The 21,944-nt window shown below is 47.3% G+C and overlaps 1 protein-coding gene across 1 annotated transcript in view; it reads left to right on the top strand.

Moving 5' to 3' along the window:
• Nucleotides 1–618: 618 nt before the first annotated feature.
• Nucleotides 619–21,944, top strand: part of GFI1B (growth factor independent 1B transcriptional repressor) — a 63,584-nt gene continuing 42,258 nt past the window's right edge. The window contains exons 1-2 of the mRNA XM_069237131.1: nucleotides 619–737; nucleotides 21,538–21,675. Of these exons, the coding sequence (XP_069093232.1) occupies nucleotides 21,564–21,675 (112 nt within the window). The 5' untranslated portion in view covers nucleotides 619–737; nucleotides 21,538–21,563. The remainder of the gene's footprint in view (nucleotides 738–21,537; nucleotides 21,676–21,944) is intronic.

Consider the following 21,944-nt stretch of genomic DNA (forward strand, 5'->3'; position numbering starts at 1 on the left):
CATCACAGGACTGCACACTCCACCCCAGGGGCACACATTTCATCACAGGACTGCACACTCCACCCCAGGGGCACACATTTCATCACAGGACTGCACACTCCACCCCAGGGCCACGCACTTCATTCAGGACTGCACACTCCACCCCAGGGCCACACATTTCATCACAGGACTGCACACTCCACCCCAGGGCCACGCACTTCATTCAGGACTGCACACTCCACCCCAGGGCCACGCATTTCATCACAGGACTGCACACTCCACCCCAGGGCCACACATTTCATCACAGGACTGCACACTCCACCCCAGGGCCACGCACTTCATTCAGGACTGCAAACTCCACCCCAGGGCCACGCATTTCACCACAGGACTGTGCAGGGCAGCGGACTCAGTCTAGAACGACGTACTTTATTCAGGACTGCACACTCCACCCCAGGGCCACGCATTTCATCACAGGACTGCACACTCCACCCCAGGGCCACGCACTTCATTCAGGACTGCACACTCCACCCCAGGGCCACGCATTTCATCACAGGACTGCACACTCCACCCCAGGGCCACGCATTTCATCACAGGACTGCACACTCCACCCCAGGGCCACGCACTTCATTCAGGACTGCACACTCCACTCCAGGACTGCTCAGTGCACCCCAGCCTGCGTGCACCACCACACGTGTGAGTACTGCGCCCCGGGCCTCTGGCTTCCTCGTCCAGCACGTGAAGCACAGACTTCTGGACAGGTAAGTGTAACACACCTTTACATCATTACACGCCAGAGCCTTGATTCGTCTGTTTTACTTCCCCAGCTTATTTTAATTTCGGGTTTGTGTGTCCCTGGCACAAAATCTCGGTAAATGTGCAACCCACAGTTCACAGGTTTGAATAAGGCAGGGATTGACTCAGCCTTTCATCCATCACAGGTTGATAAGACCGAGTAGGGTGGTCGCAATACCTATGTTTACCGAGCTAAGCAGTCGCCCGACATTAGAAGCAGGCTTGTAGTGCTATAGAAAAGTACGCTATGTTTGTAAAACGGAGGAGGTGGGGCTTGTGTGTGTGTAGTGGGGTGGGGTCGGCCTCAGGGTCTGTAACTCAGTCATCTGGTGTAGGAGGGAAGAAACATAGCGCTTACATGTTTGCATTGAGCACCTAGGAGGCGCTTCACAGTTACTACCATAGCTCCTGCGGTAACCCTCAGTGCGCGGGGTTTGTGGGGGTGAGCATCTGCCCAGGTGTGGCCTCACTCCCACACACACTATGAGAAGGTGCCTGCTCACCGCTCTTACAACGCCTCGAGGTGCCCCCAAGCCCAAACCAATGACTGATGGGCAATCCGACCCCATCACACCAACAGGGGGCGACTAGCTTGCCCCTTTAGACCCAGCTGTCATCACCCGGCACTTCCCTGTGTATGAAGTTATGGCGTTTCACAGCGCTTTCAGTCACTGACGGTTGGTGTGAGGTTAGAGGGTGTGTGCTCCCTGTTTAGAGGTGATTCGTGTGAGTTAGCGCGGTGGGTAGGGTGAGTCAACGTGGAAGTACGAGCTCCATGTAAAATGACGCCTGTGTCCATAAAAAAACACACACACACACATTTTATACCCGAGTTTATATTCAGAGCCGCTGGAATTATGCGGCATGGGAGCGCCAAATTATGCGGCCGGGGGCGAGTAATTTATGCGGCAAGAAAGGCAAATGATGTAACACAATACGGCAGATTTTGTAATAGTATTACTCGGTTATTTCGTAATTTTTAAACTTTGTAACACGGTATGGACCTGAACTTCGTTAGTACCAGTTTTCCATCCGAATATAGCAGTAAGCAACAGAAAGTTAACCAACCCAACTTTGAAAAGGGCTTTCCAGAGCACTACAACACGTGTCGTTGCATCTTTGGTAACTTTTTAACGATTTGATGTAAAACATTTGTTTGTTAAAGTCTTTAGATTATGCGGCAGCAGATGGATTATTTGGCACATGAGGTAAATCTATAATAGTGCGGAAATCGCCGCGGCCGCACAATCGCATAACTCTGGGGTCCTTGCCTATATCAGCTTCAGGCCAGGCTCAACCATGGGGATCCTGGGACTCCGGGGTCGGTTATATACGTCGAATCACATGTAAGGTCGCACAAGTCAGAGTTCACCCCCGAGGCCCTAACGCTGCACCAACCGTGCAACACTAACAACTGATTCCGTAGTGTGCGCCACACTAATTGCAACACACACGCCCCAGGCGCTATATCTTTTTGAAGCGCTGGACGCGGGGGCAGTGAAAACCCTGGAATAATGCAAACTCCGGGCCGGGGATTATGTGTCCCAGCAGATGCCTCTGAAATAAAACCCCACAACTGTTTACGGCGTGACACAGCTTCGCTCCCAGTCCTAGCGGTGCATATGCAAATGAGTATGCAAATGCGGCCCTGATGCCTCTGGAGGACCTTGCACTATTGCCCTGAGAGAGGAAGTCCCCGGAGTGTCTCAGGGTGCAGATCTTAGCACCGTCCGTTTAGGGGTGCGCCGCTCTCCCAAGACCTGGATTTTCATTTTGAGCACTTCTCTGGAGCGCAGATGTTTCGCCTGCTCAGCAGGGGTATAACAAAGGCCCCTTGGCGCAGACGGGGCCTTTCTACCTCTCACGAGCCATAAACCCTTCACAGGGGCCCCATTCCGTCCAAGGAATAGACCCCTCCTCGAATTCTGCAGGGGGCCCATCTTTATACGTTATGCCCCTGCTCCTCAGGGGGCTGAGGGCGCCTCCCTGGGAGAAGAGACGAGGCCGCACCCCTCCACATATGAGGGTGCTAGGACCCCGACAGCCATTCTAATGTCTGTGTCTAAGGGGACATACCATATTCTTAAGAAGGGGGAGTGGTACCTCGCTATGTTGTAACCTACCCCTGGCGGGGTACCCTTGCCCCCCGGGCTCCCGGCCTCCTAACCTATTGATTTCAAAAGACATAAGAATCTCGAGGTCGGTGAGGAGTTTCACGCAAGGCTGCGCGCGGTCAGCACGTGCTCGGCTGACTACAAACTTCCGGTCTGTCACCTTACGTGCCAGGGTATGAGTTCTGCTGCTGGATGGTCTGTCATGCTACGTGCAAGGATATGAGTTCTGCTGATGGGGTGGTCTGTCATGTTACGTGCCAGGGTATGAGTTCTGCTGCTGGATGGTCTGTCATGCTACGTGCAAGGATATGAGTTCTGCTGATGGGGTGGTCTGTCATGTTACGTGCCAGGGTATGAATTCTGCTGATGGGTGGCCTGTCATGTTACGTGCAAGGGTATGAGTTCTGCTGCTGGATGGTCTGTCATGCTACGTGCAAGGATATGAGTTCTGCTGATGGGGTGGTCTGTCATGCTACGTGCCAGGGTATGAGTTCTGCTGCTGGATGGTCTGTCATGCTACGTGCAAGGATATGAGTTCTGCTGATGGGGTGGTCTGTCATGTTACGTGCCAGGGTATGAGTTCTGCTGCTGGGTGGTCTGTCATGTTACGTGCAAGGGTATGAGTTCTGCTGATGGGGTGGTCTGTCATGTTACGTGCCAGGGTATGAGTTCTGCTGCTGGGTGGTCTGTCATGTTACGTGCAAGGGTATGAGTTCTGCTGATGGGGTGGTCTGTCATGTTACGTGCAAGGGTATGAGTTCTGCTGCTGGGTGGTCTGTCATGTTACGTGCAAGGGTATGAGTTCTGCTGATGGGGTGGTCTGTCATGCTACGTGCAAGGATATGAGTTCTGCTGATGGGGTGGTCTGTCATGCTACGTGCAAGGATATGAGTTCTGCTGCTGGATGGTCTGTCATGCTACGTGCCAGGGTATGAGTTCTGCTGCTGGATGGTCTGTCATGCTACGTGCCAGGGTATGAGTTCTGCTGCTGGATGGTCTGTCATGCTACGTGCAAGGATATGAGTTCTGCTGCTGGATGGTCTGTCATGTTACGTGCAAGGATATGAGTTCTGCTGATGGGGTGGTCTGTCATGTTACGTGCAAGGGTATGAGTTCTGCTGCTGGGTGGTCTGTCATGTTACGTGCAAGGATATGAGTTCTGCTGATGGGGTGGTCTGTCATGTTACGTGCAAGGGTATGAGTTCTGCTGATGGGGTGGTCTGTCATGTTACGTGCCAGGGTATGAGTTCTGCTGCTGGATGGTCTGTCATGCTACGTGCAAGGATATGAGTTCTGCTGATGGGGTGGTCTGTCATGTTACGTGCCAGGGTATGAGTTCTGCTGCTGGGTGGTCTGTCATGCTACGTGCAAGGATATGAGTTCTGCTGATGGGGTGGTCTGTCATGTTACGTGCAAGGATATGAGTTCTGCTGATGGGGTGGTCTGTCATGTTACGTGCGAGGGTATAAGTTCTGCTGATGGGGTGGTCTGTCATGTTACGTGCCAGGGTATGAATTCTGCTGATGGGTGGCCTGTCATGTTTCGCGCAAGGGTATAAGTTCTGCTGATGGGGTGGTCTGTCATGTTACTGCAAGGGTATAAGTTCTGCTGATGGGGTGGTCTGTCATGTTACGTGCAAGGGTATAAGTTCTGCTGATGGGGTGGTCTGTCGTGTTACGTACACGGATATGAGTTCTACTGATGGGGTGGTCTGTCATGTTTGTTAGCTGGTTGGATTGCTGCTGATGAGGTGGCCTGTCATTTTATGAGCAAGGATATGGCTTGGTTGGAGTCCTGCTGGTGAGGTGATGTGCCACGGTGTCTTCAAGGATGTGACTTGGTTGGATTCATGCCGATTGAGTGGTCTGTGAGATAGTTGGATTGCTGCTGCAGACATGGTCTGTCATGGCGGAGGTGGTCTGTCATGGTGAATTCAAGTATGTGACCTGGTTGGATTGCTGCTGTTGAGGTGATGTGTCATAGCGTCTTCAAGGATATAAGCTGGTTGGATTGTTGCTAAGTAGGTGGTCTGTCATGGAATGTGCAACAATATGAGTTGTCTGGATTGCTGCTGATGGGGTGGGTATGCAATCTGGAACTGCCTGAGCTGGTTAGATTGCTGCTGATGCAGTGTCTGGCATGGAATTTCTAAAGATGTGAGCTGGTTGGATGCCTGTTGATATTGGGGTGATGTGTCATGGTGCCTTCAAGGATGTGAGCTGGTTGGATTGCTGATGGTGGTGTAGTGTGTCATGGTGCCTTCAAGGATGTGAGCTGGTTGGATTGCTGATGGTGGGGTGGTGTGTCATGGTGCTCTTAAGGTTATGAGCAGGTTGGATTGCTGCTGATGTGCGGTCTGCCATGGTGCCTTCAAAGATGTGAGCTACTTGGATTGCTGCTGGTGATGAGATCTGTCATGGTGTTTTCAAGGATGTAAGGTGGTTGGATTGCTGCTGAGTAGGTGGTCTCTCCTGGGATGGAAATGTGAGGTGGTTGCATTGCTGCTGATGCGGTGGTGTTTCACAGTGCCTTAAAAGATGTGGGTTGGTTGGGGTGCTGTTGATATTGGGGTGATGTGTCATGGTGCCTTCAAGGATGTGAGCTGGTTGGATTGCTGATGGTGCTGTGGTGGTTCATGGTGCCTTCAAGGATGTGAGCTGGGTGGATTGCTGATGGTGGGGTGGTGTGCCATGGTGCCTTCAAGGATGTGAGCTGGTTGGATTGCTGATGGTGGTGTGGTGTTTCATGGTGCCTTCAAGGATGTGAGCTGGGTGGATTGCTGATGGTGGGGTGGTGTGTCATGGTGCCTTCAAGGATGTGAGCTGGGTGGATTGCTGATGGTGGGATGGTTTACCATGGTGTCTCAGGGATGACAGCTGCTTGGATTGCTGGTGGTGGGGTGGTGTGTCATGTTACCTCAAAATAAGTGATCTGCTTGGATTGCTGCTGATGGGGTGCTCTATCATGGTGCCTTCAAGGATGTGAGCTCTCTCCCTGAGGACAACTAATCAGTACCCCAAGAGATGACGCGACTGACAGACTTCTGCATGTAGAGGTCGCTGATAACCCCTGTCTATTTCTATGTTGACAATTGGGAAGCATTTAATATCCAGGATGGGATTAAAAAACATATTTTATGCAGACGAGTGGATATGCCTGCTGCCAAACTGAAGAGGGCCTTAGTAAAATTCATTTCTAATATCTGGGTTTCCCAATTTTGTTTCTACAGGGAAAAAACTTTCTATATTTTAATAATTATGAAACCATAGAAGGAAACGCAGTAGCGTTGGAAGCCACATATCCAAAGACATTCTGCAGAAAGCAGTTGCATATTGCAGGAATAACAGAAATTCTGTAATTAACAAGTCAATTGAAGCACCAATATCTAAAATAAAAATGAGTGATCTTCAATAAGACTGGAACAGACGTACGTTGTCCTCTTAAATCTCCAACACCCCTTCTCTTCGGTGCCCTATAATACCCAAGACAAGGTGTGACATATCAGCAATGGAACAGACCACAGGGGCCCAGGATGGGGGAGGACCTGACTCACCATGTGCATAGGACTTGAAGTCACTTTAAACAAAAGTTTTTCACTTTTTTTCTGCAATTAATGAAGTTGGGTCAGTTTGTGTCCTCAATGACTCGTTCATCTTGCCATGGCTGTCGATTTGCTTCGATCTTCCCGGCAATCTTCGGTTTTAGGTCCATGCATGGATGAAGATACTCTCTCGGCACGTCATGGTTATCTTCAAGGATTGCACTCCTGTCCCAGTTGGCCTTGGACACCTGGTCAGATGCCTCGTGACTCCAGTGGCTTGAAACCCAAGAGGCTCGAAGGGTCTGACCCCGGGCTTAAGAATCATTCACACAAAAGGTGATGGGACGAATGCTTGCAAAAGTCGAACCAGTGGGAATCACTCGGGGTTCAAGCGGGGTTTAAACTTGAGATTTAAGCCTGAGGAGCAGTTGAATCAGCGTACAGAAGTTTCACAAGTAGGGGTGGGCGGAACTCATGGAGTTTAACTCCACAGAATTCCGCAGAGTTACATGAAAACTCCGCGAGGTTCTGCGCATCTCCACAAAGGGGCAGAAATCGTCTTGTTGCGCTGCTCGTGCTGATTTTTGGCGCCGGGATCTCATGGAACTCTGAAAAATCAGTACAAACATCACCAGGCGGTGCACCAGAGGGTGCTGCTGCTCGAGTTGATTTTGCTGCTGCTCAGGTTGATTTTCTACTCGAGTGGCAGGTTTCTCACCGTGAATGGTTGTGACCGCCCGAGACATTGCAGTGAGAAAATCTTGCCGGGTGCCCTCCTAAGGCCCAAAAATCGCCCTGGGGACACCAATTCTTGCTCCCTCTCGCCAACTTAACCTCGGTGACCCAAGTGTGAAAAAATTCCGCCATGCAGCGGTTGGTGGAATTTGGACAGAACTTTATAAGCGTACTGCAGGGTGGGCAAAATTCTGCCAACTCCATCAGCGGAGCGGAATTTATCACCCACTCCTAGTCGCGAGCAACCGGCACAGTCACAGATTACGCAGTAATGGAACTTTACAAGAGGGGATTTTTGTACTCCCTCTTGGCACCTTAAAAAAACTTTGAGGGTATGTCTGTTATGCCACGTCTGAATACTGTGTCTTCCATCAGCTTTCACACTCAATACAGACAACCATATACTGTAATGTTAAGTGAGAGATTTTCTTTTATGGTGGAATTGTAATTCAGAATCCTGGAGAGGGCTCTTATTGCAGAATGTTGTGCCCATTCTGGTTTTGCCCTCTCCGTTTAGAATGGCAACATGGCAAGCAACTGGTACCCAATGAGATGAGGAGTGGTTGTTTGGGATGCACTTGCTGTGTCACATATGAGAAGAGAACTGAGACCTTATTCTGGTGTCTGTCTCATCCCATCCACGGCAGGACCACTCCCAGAATTCAGCGAGCTCTTGTATTGCATGATGCTGTGTGGCAATGCACAGACATGTGTCTTCACCAGGTGAGGGTTTATTCCAAGTTAGATGGATACATGAGTGACCGCTCCAGGAGCAGATGTAACCTCAGCCCAGCCATGATGACAGTGGCTGACTCCCTGCCAAACAACCCCCATCACCTTATGGGACATCATTAGCTGCCCTGATGAGCAGGAGAGCATCCTTCCTGATGAATCAGAAAGCGGCATGAATACACCAGAGAAGCTGAATACCATAAACATGACAAGCAAAGCACTCAAAAACACTAACAAATATAAAGGCCTCTGTGAGCAGGGAGACACACCCTCCTTAGACCACCAGGAACAGGGAGACACACCCTCCTTAGACCACCAGGAACAGGGAGACACACCCTGCTAGGCCACCAGGAACAGGGAGACACACCCTGCTTAGAACACCAGGAACAGAGAGACACACCCTGCTTAGAACACCAGGAACAGAGAGACACACCCTGCTTAGGCCAGAGACACACCCTGCTTAGGCCACCAGGAACAGAGAGACACACCCTGCTTAGAACACCAGGAACAGAGAGACACACCCTGCTTAGGCCAGAGAGACACCCTGCTTAGACCACCAGGAACAGGGAGACACACCCTGCTTAGGCCAGAGACACACCCTGCTTAGACCACCAGGAACAGAGAGACACACCCTGCTTAGGCCAGAGACATACCCTGCTTAGACCACCAGGAACAGGGAGACACACTCTGCTTAGACCGGAGACCCAACCTGCTTAGACCACCAGGAACAGGGAGACACACCCTGCTTAGACCAGAGACACACCCTGCTTAGACCACCAGGAGCAGAGAGACACACCCTGCTTAGACCAGAGACCCAACCTGCTTAGACCGCCAAGAACAGGGGACCCACACCCTCCATAGACCACCTGGAACAGGGTCAGACCCTGCTTAGACCACCAGGAACAGGAACACCTATTCTGCCTAGACCAGAGACACACAGTGCTTAGGCCACCAGGAACAGGGAGACACACCCTGCTTAGACCTCCAGGAACAGGGAGACACACCCTGCTTAGGTCAGAGACCCACCCTGCTTAGACCACCAGGAACAGGGAGACACACCCTGCTTAGACCAGAGACCCAACCTGCTTAGACCGCCAAGAACAGGGGACCCACACCCTCCATAGACCACCTGGAACAGGGTCAGACCCTGCTTAGACCACCAGGAACAGGAACACCTATTCTGCCTAGACCAGAGACACACAGTGCTTAGGCCACCAGGAATAGGGAGACACACCCTGCTTAGACCTCCAGGAACAGGGAGACACACCCTGCTTAGGTCAGAGACCCACCCTGCTTAGACCACCAGGAACAGGGAGACACACCCTGCTTAGACCAGAGACCCAACCTGCTTAGACCGCCAAGAACAGGGGACCCACACCCTCCGTAGACCACCAGGAACAGGGACAGACCCTGCATAGACCACCAGGAACAGGGACACCTATCCTGCTTAGACCAGAGACACACAGAGCTTAGACCACCCGAAAAAGGGACACACACCCTGATTAGAGCGTAGAAACTCCCTGCTTACACCGGTTGTACGATGGAACACCGACTTTCAAAACAACTAGTGTCTTAACAACGAGGTCGGAACACCGACCTCGTTCTTACTACTAATGATTTTACCACGAATGCCTTAACAACGATATTTTGTTGTAAAGGCATTCCTGATAAAAGCATTACTAATAGGCACCATTCATCCTACATCCCTCACCCCACCCCCCCAACCCCACCCCAAAACCTAAAACCCCCTGACCCCCCATCCCCAAAACCAAAAACACCCCACCCCCCTAACCCCACCCCAAAACCTAAAACCCCCTGACCCCCCACCCCCTCACCAAAACCTAAAACTCCCCACTTACCTTAGTCGACCCTTTGTCACCTGCGTCGTCCTCCTTCGCCAACTCCCTTCTTTGTACCTTAACCACGCATGTTCGTTGTTCAGAACATACTTAGTTAAGGCACAAAATAACGGAGTCGTGGTTAAAAAAAGCGTTGTTGTGCTTTCGTTAACCACGACTTTCGTAAATAAAACGTCGTAATAAAGGATGTTTCCCCCCACACCCTGCTTAGACTGCCAACAGGGACACACCCTGCTTAGACCAGAGACACCCTGCTTAGAACACCAGGAACAGGGACACACACAGTGCTTAGACCAGGGACACACCCTGCTTAGACCAGGGACACACCCTGCTTAGACCAGAGACACCCTGCTTAGATCACCAGGAACAGGGACACACCCTGCTCAGACCAGAGACACCCTGCTTAGAACACCAGGAACAGGGACACACACAGTGCTTAGACCAGGGACACACCCTGCTTAGACCAGAGACACCCTGCTTAGACCAGAGACACCCTGCTTAGAACACCAGGAACAGGGACACACACAGTGCTTAGACCAGGGACACACCCTGCTTAGACCAGAGACACCCTGCTTAGACCAGAGACACCCTGCTTAGATCACCAGGAACAGGGACACACACAGTGCTTAGACCAGGGACACACCCTGCTTAGACCAGGGACACCCTGCTTAGATCACCAGGAACAGGGACACACCCTGCTCAGACCAGAGACACCCTGCTTAGAACACCAGGAACAGGGACACACACAGTGCTTAGACCAGGGACACACCCTGCTTAGACCAGAGACACCCTGCTTAGACCAGAGACACCCTGCTTAGATCACCAGGAACAGGGACACACCCTGCTCAGACCACCAGGAAAAGGACACGCTCCATGCTTACACTACCAGTAACAGGGACACACACGCATCCTGCTTAGCCCAGATGTGCACCAGCTCGCTCAGCTGGCCTGGAGTGGCTCAGCATAGCACTGGATCCCTCCAGATGACTTCATCTCCCACAAACGCCGGTACCACACAATTCCCGTTTGTTCTAGAACACCTTTTATCTCCGCGAACACCCTGTTACAACAGGGACATTTCCCTGGCATCCTGCCTGGCCTGGGATTTTTGAAAAACCTTGATTTTACATTCTTGGCTCTGAGATTACTCCTCAGACTACCTGGCGGGGAGTCCCGGCTGCCAGTTCCTGTTCTCGACAAGGAACTAGAAAGAGGAAGGGACTTGACTGGAAACTTTTGGTTCTCTACAGGTTTCATTCTATAAACAAGCATTGGCAAAGCCAGTAGGTTTTGCCTATGTGAGAACTACTGGTGTTGTCAATGTCTTTTTTAAATGGTGCAGGCTGTTGTGCTACACGGCTCAAAGTAAATAAAAACAAAGTGCTATGGCGTGGTCAGTGTTGACTTTATCAGAGTTTTTTTTGCTTTAATCCATGTTGCACAGCAGTCCATGCTGCTGTGCAATATCTTTAAAAAACATTAACAAATCCATATAGCTCTGCACGACAAGCATCCGGACAGGGGCTTTGGTTCCACCCACATGTTGGGAGCCAGGAGTACAGGTTTTGATTGGTCAGAAGTTGTGCGCTTCTACCAAAAAGTGCTACCCCGTCTCACTACTGTGATCATTTATTTAATCATTAAGCTGTTGAGCTTGAAAATTATAGGTGAGTCACATGCCATTGTAATGCTATTAAAGTGCCTTAAATAACTAGATAATTTAAGGTGTTTGTTTCTGGCAGCAGCAAAAGTAGGAGGTGATAATCATGAAAGTGCATGGAACTTTAGGTCTGGCTTGGCAGTGTGCTCATAATCTAGACCTGTTGGCATTGCCAGTGCTTGTTTGCAATTAAATCAGAACCAACATGTATTTCATAAAGGGGTCTCCGAGGGAGAAGGTTTCAGAAACAAATCTTACCCTGGTAAATAGGGAAAGAAAGAAGGCAAGCTGAAATCATTTACTTATTGCAGGATTCCCCATTGGAATTACCCTTTAGTTAAACCCAACGTTGTGTGTTTTTTTCCTGCACAATTTACATTTACTGTAATTAATTTCGAGGCCTTTTTTCAGAGCACACAGGGCCCTGCATTTCATGCCACACTGCACAAGCAACTGAAATATGTAAATTACAAATACTTAAGTACCAACTGCTTCAAGCGAGCAACATATTTGAACACTTACCAACTCAAAATGAGCAGCCTTATCTAATATAGCCTTAGAACCCGCCGTAGCGGGCTCTACCGGCTATTAAAGGCCCGCTCCCGAGTTAAATGCCCGAGCCGAAGGCGGGTTCTAAGGCTATTAGAACATTCTGCCACTCAGGGCAGAATGTTCTCTTAAAAAAAACAAATTGCTCACGTGAGGCTCCGTGAGGCTTTGTTCACAGCTGTTGCTGTGAACAAAGCCCATTGGAATGTTGGCGCTGCGGGCTTTTACCGGCCTGTAAAAGCCCGCAGCAGTCCATTGTCTTCAATGGAGCTGCCAACTTCCAATGTTCTAATGAGTAATGAACCCCTAGTGAGATGCTGAATGAAGCTGGGGGGTGGGTGGACACACTAATGAGGATGTCCCCAGCCTGCCCATTGTTTCACTCAATTGCAAGATGTAAGGGGCTACCCAGTAACCCTGGGTAAGATAAAAAACATTTTTCCACTCAAAGCACACTTCTGGCAAAAAGATGCGGGGAGTGGAGGACAGGAGCTATGGTGTGGGGCATGCAAAAAGAATGCTTGCAGGAGCCTGTGGCCAGTAGAAGGACACGAGCCACAGGAAGTTGTACTTGGTCCAAGCTCCATGGCAGGGACAGCCGAACACTGAAGCAAAAAGGAAGCCAGAGACAAGAAGGAGTCTCTAACCAATAGGAAGCAAGGAAACAAGAGTGACATAGGAACCCACCAAGGGTAAGTAAAGATAAGTAATGGGCGGGCTCCAAGCCTTGTTTAATATATTTTACTTATGAGATTTTGCACAGGCGAAACCTAAAAGGAGCACATAACCTCCCTTTCTACGCCTTAGTGTTGGTAAAGGATGCAAAGGCGATGATGGACTGGGCGGGGCCAGGGCGGATCTGATGGACATAAATGGGGTTAGGGTGGACTGGGCAGGGCCAGGCCGGATCTAGTGGATTTCTATGAGGTTAGGGTGGACTTGGCTGGGCCAAGATGGATCACAGTACACAGGCCAGGGTGGGTCTAGTAGAGGTGAATGGGGTAAAATGACGATGCTGGTTCAGGTGGATAAGAATGGGCTAAGGGTGGACTAGGTCGGCCAGGCTGGACCTGATGGACGTGAATGGGCTCTGGGCAGACTGGGTGGGGTCAGGCTGGATCTAATAGAGGTGAAGAGGATTAGAATGGACTGGGCAGGGTCAGCCTGGATCTGGTGGATATGATTGGGTTAGGAAGAGCTGGGCGGGGCCAGGTTGTATCTGGGCGGGGCCAGCTGGATCTGCTGGAAGTGAATGGGTGTAGGGCAGATTGGGTGTGGCCAGGCTGGATCTGGGGATAAAGAAAGGGGTTAAAGTGGGTTAACTGGTAGATTAACGTGTGGTTAGGGTGGACTAGTTGGGGCCAGGCTGGATCAGGTGACTATGAATGGGCTCGGAAGGAGTGGGCGGGCTGGGTTGGTTCTAGTAGAGGTGAACAGGGTTAGAAGAGAACAAAGGGGGGGAGGTGGGTCAGGCTGGATCTGGTGAATGTCAATGAGGTTAGGATGGGATCGGCCTGGTCAGGCTGGATCTAGTAGAGGTGAATGGGGTTAGAGTTGAGTGGGTGGGCATGGCCAGGCTGATTCTAGCCAATGTGAATGGGGCTCAAACTAAATGGGTAGGATGAGACTAGTTCTGGTAGAAGCAAATGAGTTTTGAATGGACAGGGTTGAGTCAGGATAGTTCTGGTATGTCTGAATCAGGTTAAAATGAACTAGGTTGGATCGACTAGTTTTGGTAAAGGTGAATGACGTGAGAATGTACTGGGTAAGTTCTGGTAGAGTTGTGTGACAATTTCTAGGGAACACAATTATTGTGATATACAAATATCACATGAAAAATATCAGGAACTAAAATACCAAATTTTCATACATTGTATGTAAACTACAAAAAATAGTTTTAAATAATTGTGAATCAGAATATCACAAAAAAGGTAAATATATAAAACAAATATATAGCATCATGTTTAAGTTATTTAAAATATCTTACAACAATAATATAATAGAAAAAGATCTAGAAAGTTTTTGCAGGTGTATATATATATACATACTGTATATGCTTAAAAAATTACATTATCTGAACAAATAAACAAATTACATTAAAAGTGTCAATAATAATAAAAATGAAAAAACCGAAGCACATATACAACGAAATCATGAATCAAATTATATTAAAAAATACAATTAGTACACAATCAACGGAATTAAAATATTAATAAAACATTACAAAGCATTACTTTTTATTAATCTAATAATTATTTAAAAAAAAATAACGATAATGACTGTAGAATAGTAGGTCTTTGGAGGGGTTAAGTTTACTATTCCTCCTCCAATCTCAGAAACTGTAGGGAAAGTGTCAGACTTTGGAAGGGTTAGATTTAGCATTCCCACTTCAATCTCAGCAATAGTAGAGAAAGTATTGGACTTTGGAGGGGTTAAATACATTATTCCCACTTCAATCCCTGTTGGAAAACAGACTTTTGGAAGACATATATTTTCATCCCCACTCCAATCTCAGCAATCATAGGGAAGTGTTGGGCTTTGGAGGGGGTCAAATTTACTATCCCATCTGACCTAAACCAGGGAAATTGCTGGACTTTGGAGGTTAGATTTACTATTTCCACTCCAATATGAGCAACAGTGGCGCAAATGGTGGACTTTGGAAGTGCCAGATTTACTATTCCAATTAATAGGCATTTTCAAAAACACATTTAAATATAAAACAAAATACAAAATGTAAACATACTTAAAATACAAATATATTCATTGAAAATACAAATGTTATACTAAGAATAAAATAAAAAAGGAAAAATTGAAAATATTTAAAACAAATACACTTCCCTCCCCAATAGCCAAACTAATCCAACAAACAATTAAAAGGAATACAAACATTATAAAAATGAAACATTGGTTTATTTAAGAATGAATTTAATATTATCAATCAAAAGTAAAGCTATTAATACATAAAAAACGAATGTACATAATTATAGGTATAAATAAAAAAACTGAACAACCAATTAACAATTATTTAAAAACACCTATGATTAGAATATAAGCAAATCAAATAAATACTTTACACAAGTACTTATCAATTAATCCATTATTTTACATAACAATAATCGAAAATAAAAAAATAAAAACAATAATTTACATTTTAAATAACATCCTTCTGTAATCCCTTGCAACCCAACAACCAACTACTATATTGAAAGTTTCTGAATACATTTAGTAAAAATTACCAATTATACTGTAAAAATTAAATGTGAATGTTATTATAATACTAGTACTTTATAATGATACAATAACTAATATGTATTCAATTAATTAAAAAGGGGCATTTTTACAACTATATTAAATAAATGATATTATGTATAACACAATTTATAAAGCTATAGTATATGCCTAAAAACATGATATTCTTACCTTTTATAGTCTGTCCCATGAGATTTCTAAGTTAACAATATTTTTTATACAATATTTTTCCACAAAATTTTGGTCATTCACTTCTGATAGAGGTGAATAGGTCTACAATGGACTTGGTAGAGTCAGGTTAGTTCGGGTAGAGGTGAATGGGGTGGAATGCACTGGGCAGAGCTGGTTACTTCTGGTAGAGGTGAATGGGTTAAGAACGGACTGGCATGGGACAGGCTAGTTCTGGTAGAGGTGAATGGGGTTAGGCGACTGTTTAGGGCCAGACTAGTTCTAGTAGGGGTTAATGAGGTTAGAATGGACTTGGTGGAGTCAGAATATTTCTGGTAGAGGTGAATGGGGTTAGACAAATGTTTAGGGCCAGACTAGTTCTGGTAGGGATGAATGAGGTTAGAATGGACTTGGTGGAGTCAGGCTAGTTCTGGTAGAGGTGAATGGGGTTAGAAGAATGTTTAGGGCCAGACTAGTTCTGGTAGGGGTGAATGAGGTTAGAATGGACTTGGTGGAGTCAGGCTAGTTCGGGTAGAGGTGAATGGGGTTGAATGCACTGGGCGGAGCTGGTTACTTCTGGTAGAGGTGAATGGGTTAAGAACGGACTGGCATGGGACAGGCTAGTTCTGGTAGATGTGAATGGGGTTAGGCGACTGTTTAGGGCCAGACTAGTTCTAATAGGGGTGAATGAGGTTAGGATTGACTTGGTGGAGTCAGACTAGTTCTGGTAGAGGTGAATGGGTTAGATGAATGTTTAGGGTCAGACTAGTTCTGGTAGGGGTGAATGAGGTTAGAATGGACTTGGTAGAGTCAGGTTAGTTCTGTTAGAGGAGAATGGGTTAAGAACGGACTGGCATTGGACAGGCTAGTTCTGGTAGAGGTGAATGGAGTTAGAAGGGACTTGGTTGGGTCAGGCTACTTTTGTTAGAGGTGAGTGTGTTCGGAATGGACTGGGTTGAACCAGGATAGTTCTGCTAATTATGAATGAGTATAGAATTGATTTTTATTTTATTTATTTATTTTTTGAGTTGTATATAGCGCTAGCTAGACCCAAGGGTATCAGAGCACTTTACATGTTATGTGAATACGTTTACAAGAAGTCCATGAGGAGATTTGTGTGTGTCAAACAGAGAGGAAAGTATAGGACAATAAAGCATTAAGGTAGTCACAGTATACACAAACGTATATAACGATACGGCGTTAAGGTAACGGTGCTGGAGACTGATCCGTTTGAAGAAGGCTGGATCTTTGAGAAACGCAGATCACTTTGTGCATGTGTCGAAGTAGTTGTTAGGCAGAAGAGATCTGAGGTCCCTTTTGAAGCAAGAGAAGGAAGGCCTGCAGTGGAGGTCTTTAGGGAGTGAGTTCCAAATCTTGGGGGTGTTTCCAGAGAAGGAGCATGCATAGGAGGTTTTCTTCTTAAGTTTAGGAGGTGGAGGTATGAGAAGAAGAGAGTTGGAGCTTCTCAGACCACGGCTTAGTCCTGCTCTCGACAGTTTGGTTTCTAGTTATTTTGGATTTGTTGTATGTCGGGCTTTGTGGGTCATACAAGCTGTCTTGTAGATCCATCTTCCTTCAATGGGAAGCCAAGTGAGCTTCTAAGGGCGGGTGAGATGTGGTCATACCATTTGATTCCTGAGTTGAGTCTGGCAGCCGCACCGAGAATTGCTCTTAGGGGCGCAAGGTGGCGCTTTGGAGTTTGTGAGATAATGACGTTGCCGTATTCAAGTTTTGAGAGGACTAGTGATGGCACTACCGTCTTAAGATAATCGGGGGAATAAACGGTTTAATTTTCTTGAGATGTTTTAGTGTGTAGAGAACCCCTTTGGCTGAATTGTTGACATGCTCCTTCATTGACATGTTTTTGTCCAGGGTGATTCCCAGGGACCTTACTGACTTGGATAGTGAAAGAGAATAGTTTAGTGTGTTCAACTTCTTGAGCCATTCTTGTATAGGTAAGGGTTCATATTTTGGGGAGAGGAGTAGTAGTTCAGTCTAGTTGGGGTTCAGCTTAAGGTGGTTGATGTTTAGCCAAGTTTGTACCTTTATTAGTGTGGCATTAGGATGTTGGATGTCGCTGGGTGATTTTAATTTGTAGTAGAGTTGGGTGCAGTGCTTAATTTGTAAATAAAAACGTGTCTTTGCTCAAAGCCCTCCTCTTAAACATGCGGGTGCTGCAATTAAATGTGCGAACATGGAATAATAAGGCAGAGGAATACTGAAGTCATTTTGGGCCTCTTAAATCCATTACAGTCACTCCCTGCCCCTTCAGCTCACTCTTGCAGCTTTCTCCCATTGTGACGCTTTTTGTTTTTCTCTTCCTCAGTCTTTCTCATATGTGTCTTTTGCTCGCAGCAAATGCTTGAGGCAGAAAATTAAGTTCCGGTCCTCAAAAATAAGTGCCGGTGCTCTGCACCAGGAACAACAAGCACAAATTAAGCACTGGTTGGGTGTCATCAGCATATAGGCGATATTTGATCCCAGCTTGGTTCAGAATCACTGTGAGGGGCTCTATGAAGAGATTAGAAAGGGCTGGAGAGAGGATTGTTCCTTGTGGTACACCTTGAAGTACTGTTGCAGGCTTTGAGAGACCACTGTTGATTTTTATTTGCTGAGAGCGATGTTGCATATAGGGCATGACCCTGAAAGGAACTTGTTGGGCCAGGCTTTTTCTATTTGATGTGAATGTAGTCAGAATATATTAGGTCAGGCTGGGCTAGTTCTGGCAGTTGCACCTGGGATTAGACTTAAACGAGCGGGGTTGGCTGTGTCTGATATAAGTAACAGCCATTGGTCTATTGGCTGAGGTTAGGATGCATCGGACTGACGGGATGTGGCCTGGTTGTATGTGATAAAGATGGAGAGAGAAATCTATTCTGTTGTCAGAGCTCACGCACACAGGAGATGGTCTGACAGTGTTGAAAGTGGTTGAAAAGCTAACTTTGGATCCAAGTATTTAGGCAGGGTGGAGGAAGGGCCTCTCCACAGCAGCAAAGTCCTCTTTCCTCCAAGAAATGTCCTGCAAAAGGAAAAGGCTAAGAGATGCTCACAGAGGGCAATACAATACCTAGACATACATCTCATGTTATGCAGAGAGGGGTACCTGGCAAGCATCAGAGGTCAAGGAGCATCATCAAATCTCCAAGGATTGTGGGTATGACACACTGTCAGCTCCTGGTGGACACAGCTTACAACGAAAGCCAAGAAATTCTGCAAAACCCTGCAGGTGTCATGGATTTCAAGGTCATCTGGAGGCAACCCTGCATTGAAACGCAGCACAGAAAGCACAATCTATAGAAGCTTCTTATATGGCAATGGTTTGATGAGCACTCTTAATGGATGTGTCCTACAGTGTGAAAAGGATGCTAGGTAAAAGCTCACTCTGGTCATGACCAGAGGCCTGTATCAGAGCAGCACACTCCAGGCCTGCCCAGTCCCACCAAGAAGAGGACGTGGGAAGCCAAGGCTTGTCTTAGCCCAGGTGTGTCTGTTGCAAACCATCAGTTGTTTACTTTCTCATAGCGCTTAAGGCTGGAAGAAGGCCTGCTCCGAAGCACTTCCAGATTGTTCAGAACTAAGACAATGCCTTCTATCCCTTGATGACCTGTCTTTGATCAAACCACTCTGTGAGCGGCCAGGCCTCACCAATCCGAGGGCTGTTCAACCCAACTTTCCATTTGCTTGGTGACCTCCTGGTGGGCTAGCGCCTTGGAGTCACCGTACAGTGACACCAAGCTACAAATCGCCAACCATAAATAAATGGGCTCAAGAGATCCAGGAGCTGTCATAGGCTGAGACAGAGACCCTGCATACAACTCTCTTCTTTCCAAGGTCCGCCCCACCTTCGCCGAGGCAATGTCACCTTCCCTCTGGTCCAAGCAACTTTCTCTCTTCTCTTTTTCCAACATTTCTACCCCAGGCTCTTACCCCTGGTTGTGTTCCCTTCCAGAACTTCCCAACTGTTCTTACCTTTGTAAATACTCCAGCTGTCCCTGAACTGCCCTCCTTACTTGCAAATGCTGGCTTACTGCTCCAAATAATGCGAACATCAGTCGCGGGCAAAGCTGAGGTCAGGTTTGCACAGTAGTTGGTGTGCAAAACACAGTGACTGCTCCACAACCCAACCTTCATATGGTAGGTCATGTGTGCGGATGTAGAATGCTAAAATGAAAAATACAACAAATTCAAAATGGAGAATTCTTAATTATGAATTTTCCATTTTACTAATGTACTAATTTTTAACTTGTAATGATGCAAATATGAATGAATGAATGAAATGCGATTTGTAAAGTGTGAACAGCTGCTCCAGCAAGGAGTTTCCCAGCACTAGGTAAAAAGTAAGGCGCTATAAAAGAGCAGACATAGAACAGATCGAGCCGCGAGTAAGATCTCTCTGAAAAGGTGGGTCTTTAGGAGGTTCCTAAATTGATACTCTGAGGTTGCCCCTCTAACATGATCCGGTCAAAAGGTCCCAGAGTTTGGTGGCCAAGAAAGAGGAGGAACGCCCACCTGATCTGGACCTTCTAATTTGGGGAATACAGGGCAGGCTGAGATTGGCTCCAATATGGCACCAATCCAGACCCTAACCATAAACCTAAGTCTAACACTAACCATAATGTTTACTGAAACACTAATGACCACGCATGCCTAAACAATGTGGTCTGAACCACGACTGCACCTTTACCATGCATGCCTTTACAATGAATTTTGTGGTAAAAGCATGATTTCTAAAAGAATATGCCTGGTAAGTTGCACACTACAACCCCCCCTCCGTTCACTAATACCAGGCACCCCAGCCCTGGAATCGACCCCATCCCTGCCCTTAAAACTGCCCCTTCCCTGTGCACTAACACCAGGTACCCTAGCCCTGGAATCCAACCCATCCCAGCCCTTAAAACTGCCCCTTCCCCGTTCCTTGAGCCATAAAACACAGTCCTAGCTCTCAAAACTACTCCTTACCCTCCCTCTGCCCTGAGGCCTAAAACCCTGCACCCAGCCAAAAACTACCCTAACCCCAGCCCCCCTGCCCTGAGCACTAAAACTGAGCCCCACCCCTGAAAACTGACCAACTCCACCCTGAGCCCTAAAAACCAGCCCCAGCCCTTAAAACTACCTGAGCCCCCCCACCCTGAGCACAAAAAACGACCCGTCCTGCCGTTAAAACTACCCAGACCCCCCTCCCTGACCACTAAAACTAACCCAGTCCTTAAAACCACCCCTTCCTCTCCCCCTGTTCTGAGGCCTAAAACCCTGACCCCTGAAGAAAATGACCCAGACCCCAAGCCCCCCCACCCTGAGCCCTAAAACTACCCCCCACCACCAAATGCCCACCCTCCCCCCACTGTGGGCCCTAAAACCCAGCCCCAGACCTTAAAACTACCCCGATCCCACACTCTGAGCTCTAAAAGCCTGCCCCCTGCAGAATAACTACCTCTACCCTCCCTCGCACCGAGCCCTAAAACTGTCCCACTCCTAAAATCTACCCCCTCCCCCAACCCCAGCTCCAGGACCACTCTACTGGCCGCATCCGGAGGTTCCTCTCCTGAGCCTTCCTGTTCCTCCTCCCGCCCATCGGCACAGCTGGACCGCTGTCAAGCGTGGTTAAGGCAGATGCATGATTTAGGCAAGTGTTGTTCCACTTGCGTGGAAATGGTATGCGTGGCTCAGTCCGTGTTGTAAAAGGTGTTTCCCAACACTAATCCTTCCCCTAAACCTTAGATTGATCCTAATGCCAACCATTACGCTAACCATTACCCATCCTCTAACCCCAAGTGGAAGCCTATTTACTACTTTGACCCAACACTAATATCAACCCTCACCTGTTTTTAGTAAATGTCACAATGTTATTTTTAAAAATATCAAAAAGGTAGACTGTCTCAACACTCTTTTCCTTTTTCATCATACCTATAATGTTTGTAATGTTCACATCTCTTCATTTTGAATTCTTCAGTGTTGTAGTTCTGTAATTATGGTTTATTTATCGTCCCACCATGGTGGGGGCTCAGATCAAGCAATTTTCTTGATCCTTAAGCTTGGGTGTGCAAGTTGTGATTTATAAAACACTATTACTTCAACATAAAATCATTTGTTTTGTGACATTATACCTGGAGTTGGTGTAAAAGGCTTTTGACTGAAAGGTTGTGTGTTCTGTTTCTCAAGGACCATCCCGGGCCATTGGGCAGAAAATGCCTCGGTCTTTTCTTGTGAAAAGCAAGAAGACCCACTCGTACCACCAGCACCGCTATGTGGACACCGACTTCCTGCCCCGATGGGATCCAGAGATGAGCCTCAGCGCAGGTGAGTGGATCTTCTTATATGGAAACCCCTGATCTCAATTCACCAATCCCAAGCAGACAGAGTTTTATGGGCCTCAGGTCTACACTCTAGACCTGATATTGAAAGCCTCGAGAAATCTTACTCCAGAGAGTAAAAAATTGTTTTCAGTTTCACAAGGAGTTCGTTTTCAAGCTAGGAAACTATACATAATTGAAAAATCTGATAATAAAAAAGAAAACTTGTCAATTGGGATTGTCTAAATTACTATTGTGTTGATAGAGTATTTTGAG

Source organism: Pleurodeles waltl, chromosome 6, assembly GCF_031143425.1.
Source record: "Pleurodeles waltl isolate 20211129_DDA chromosome 6, aPleWal1.hap1.20221129, whole genome shotgun sequence".
Classification (NCBI taxonomy): domain Eukaryota; kingdom Metazoa; phylum Chordata; class Amphibia; order Caudata; family Salamandridae; genus Pleurodeles; species Pleurodeles waltl.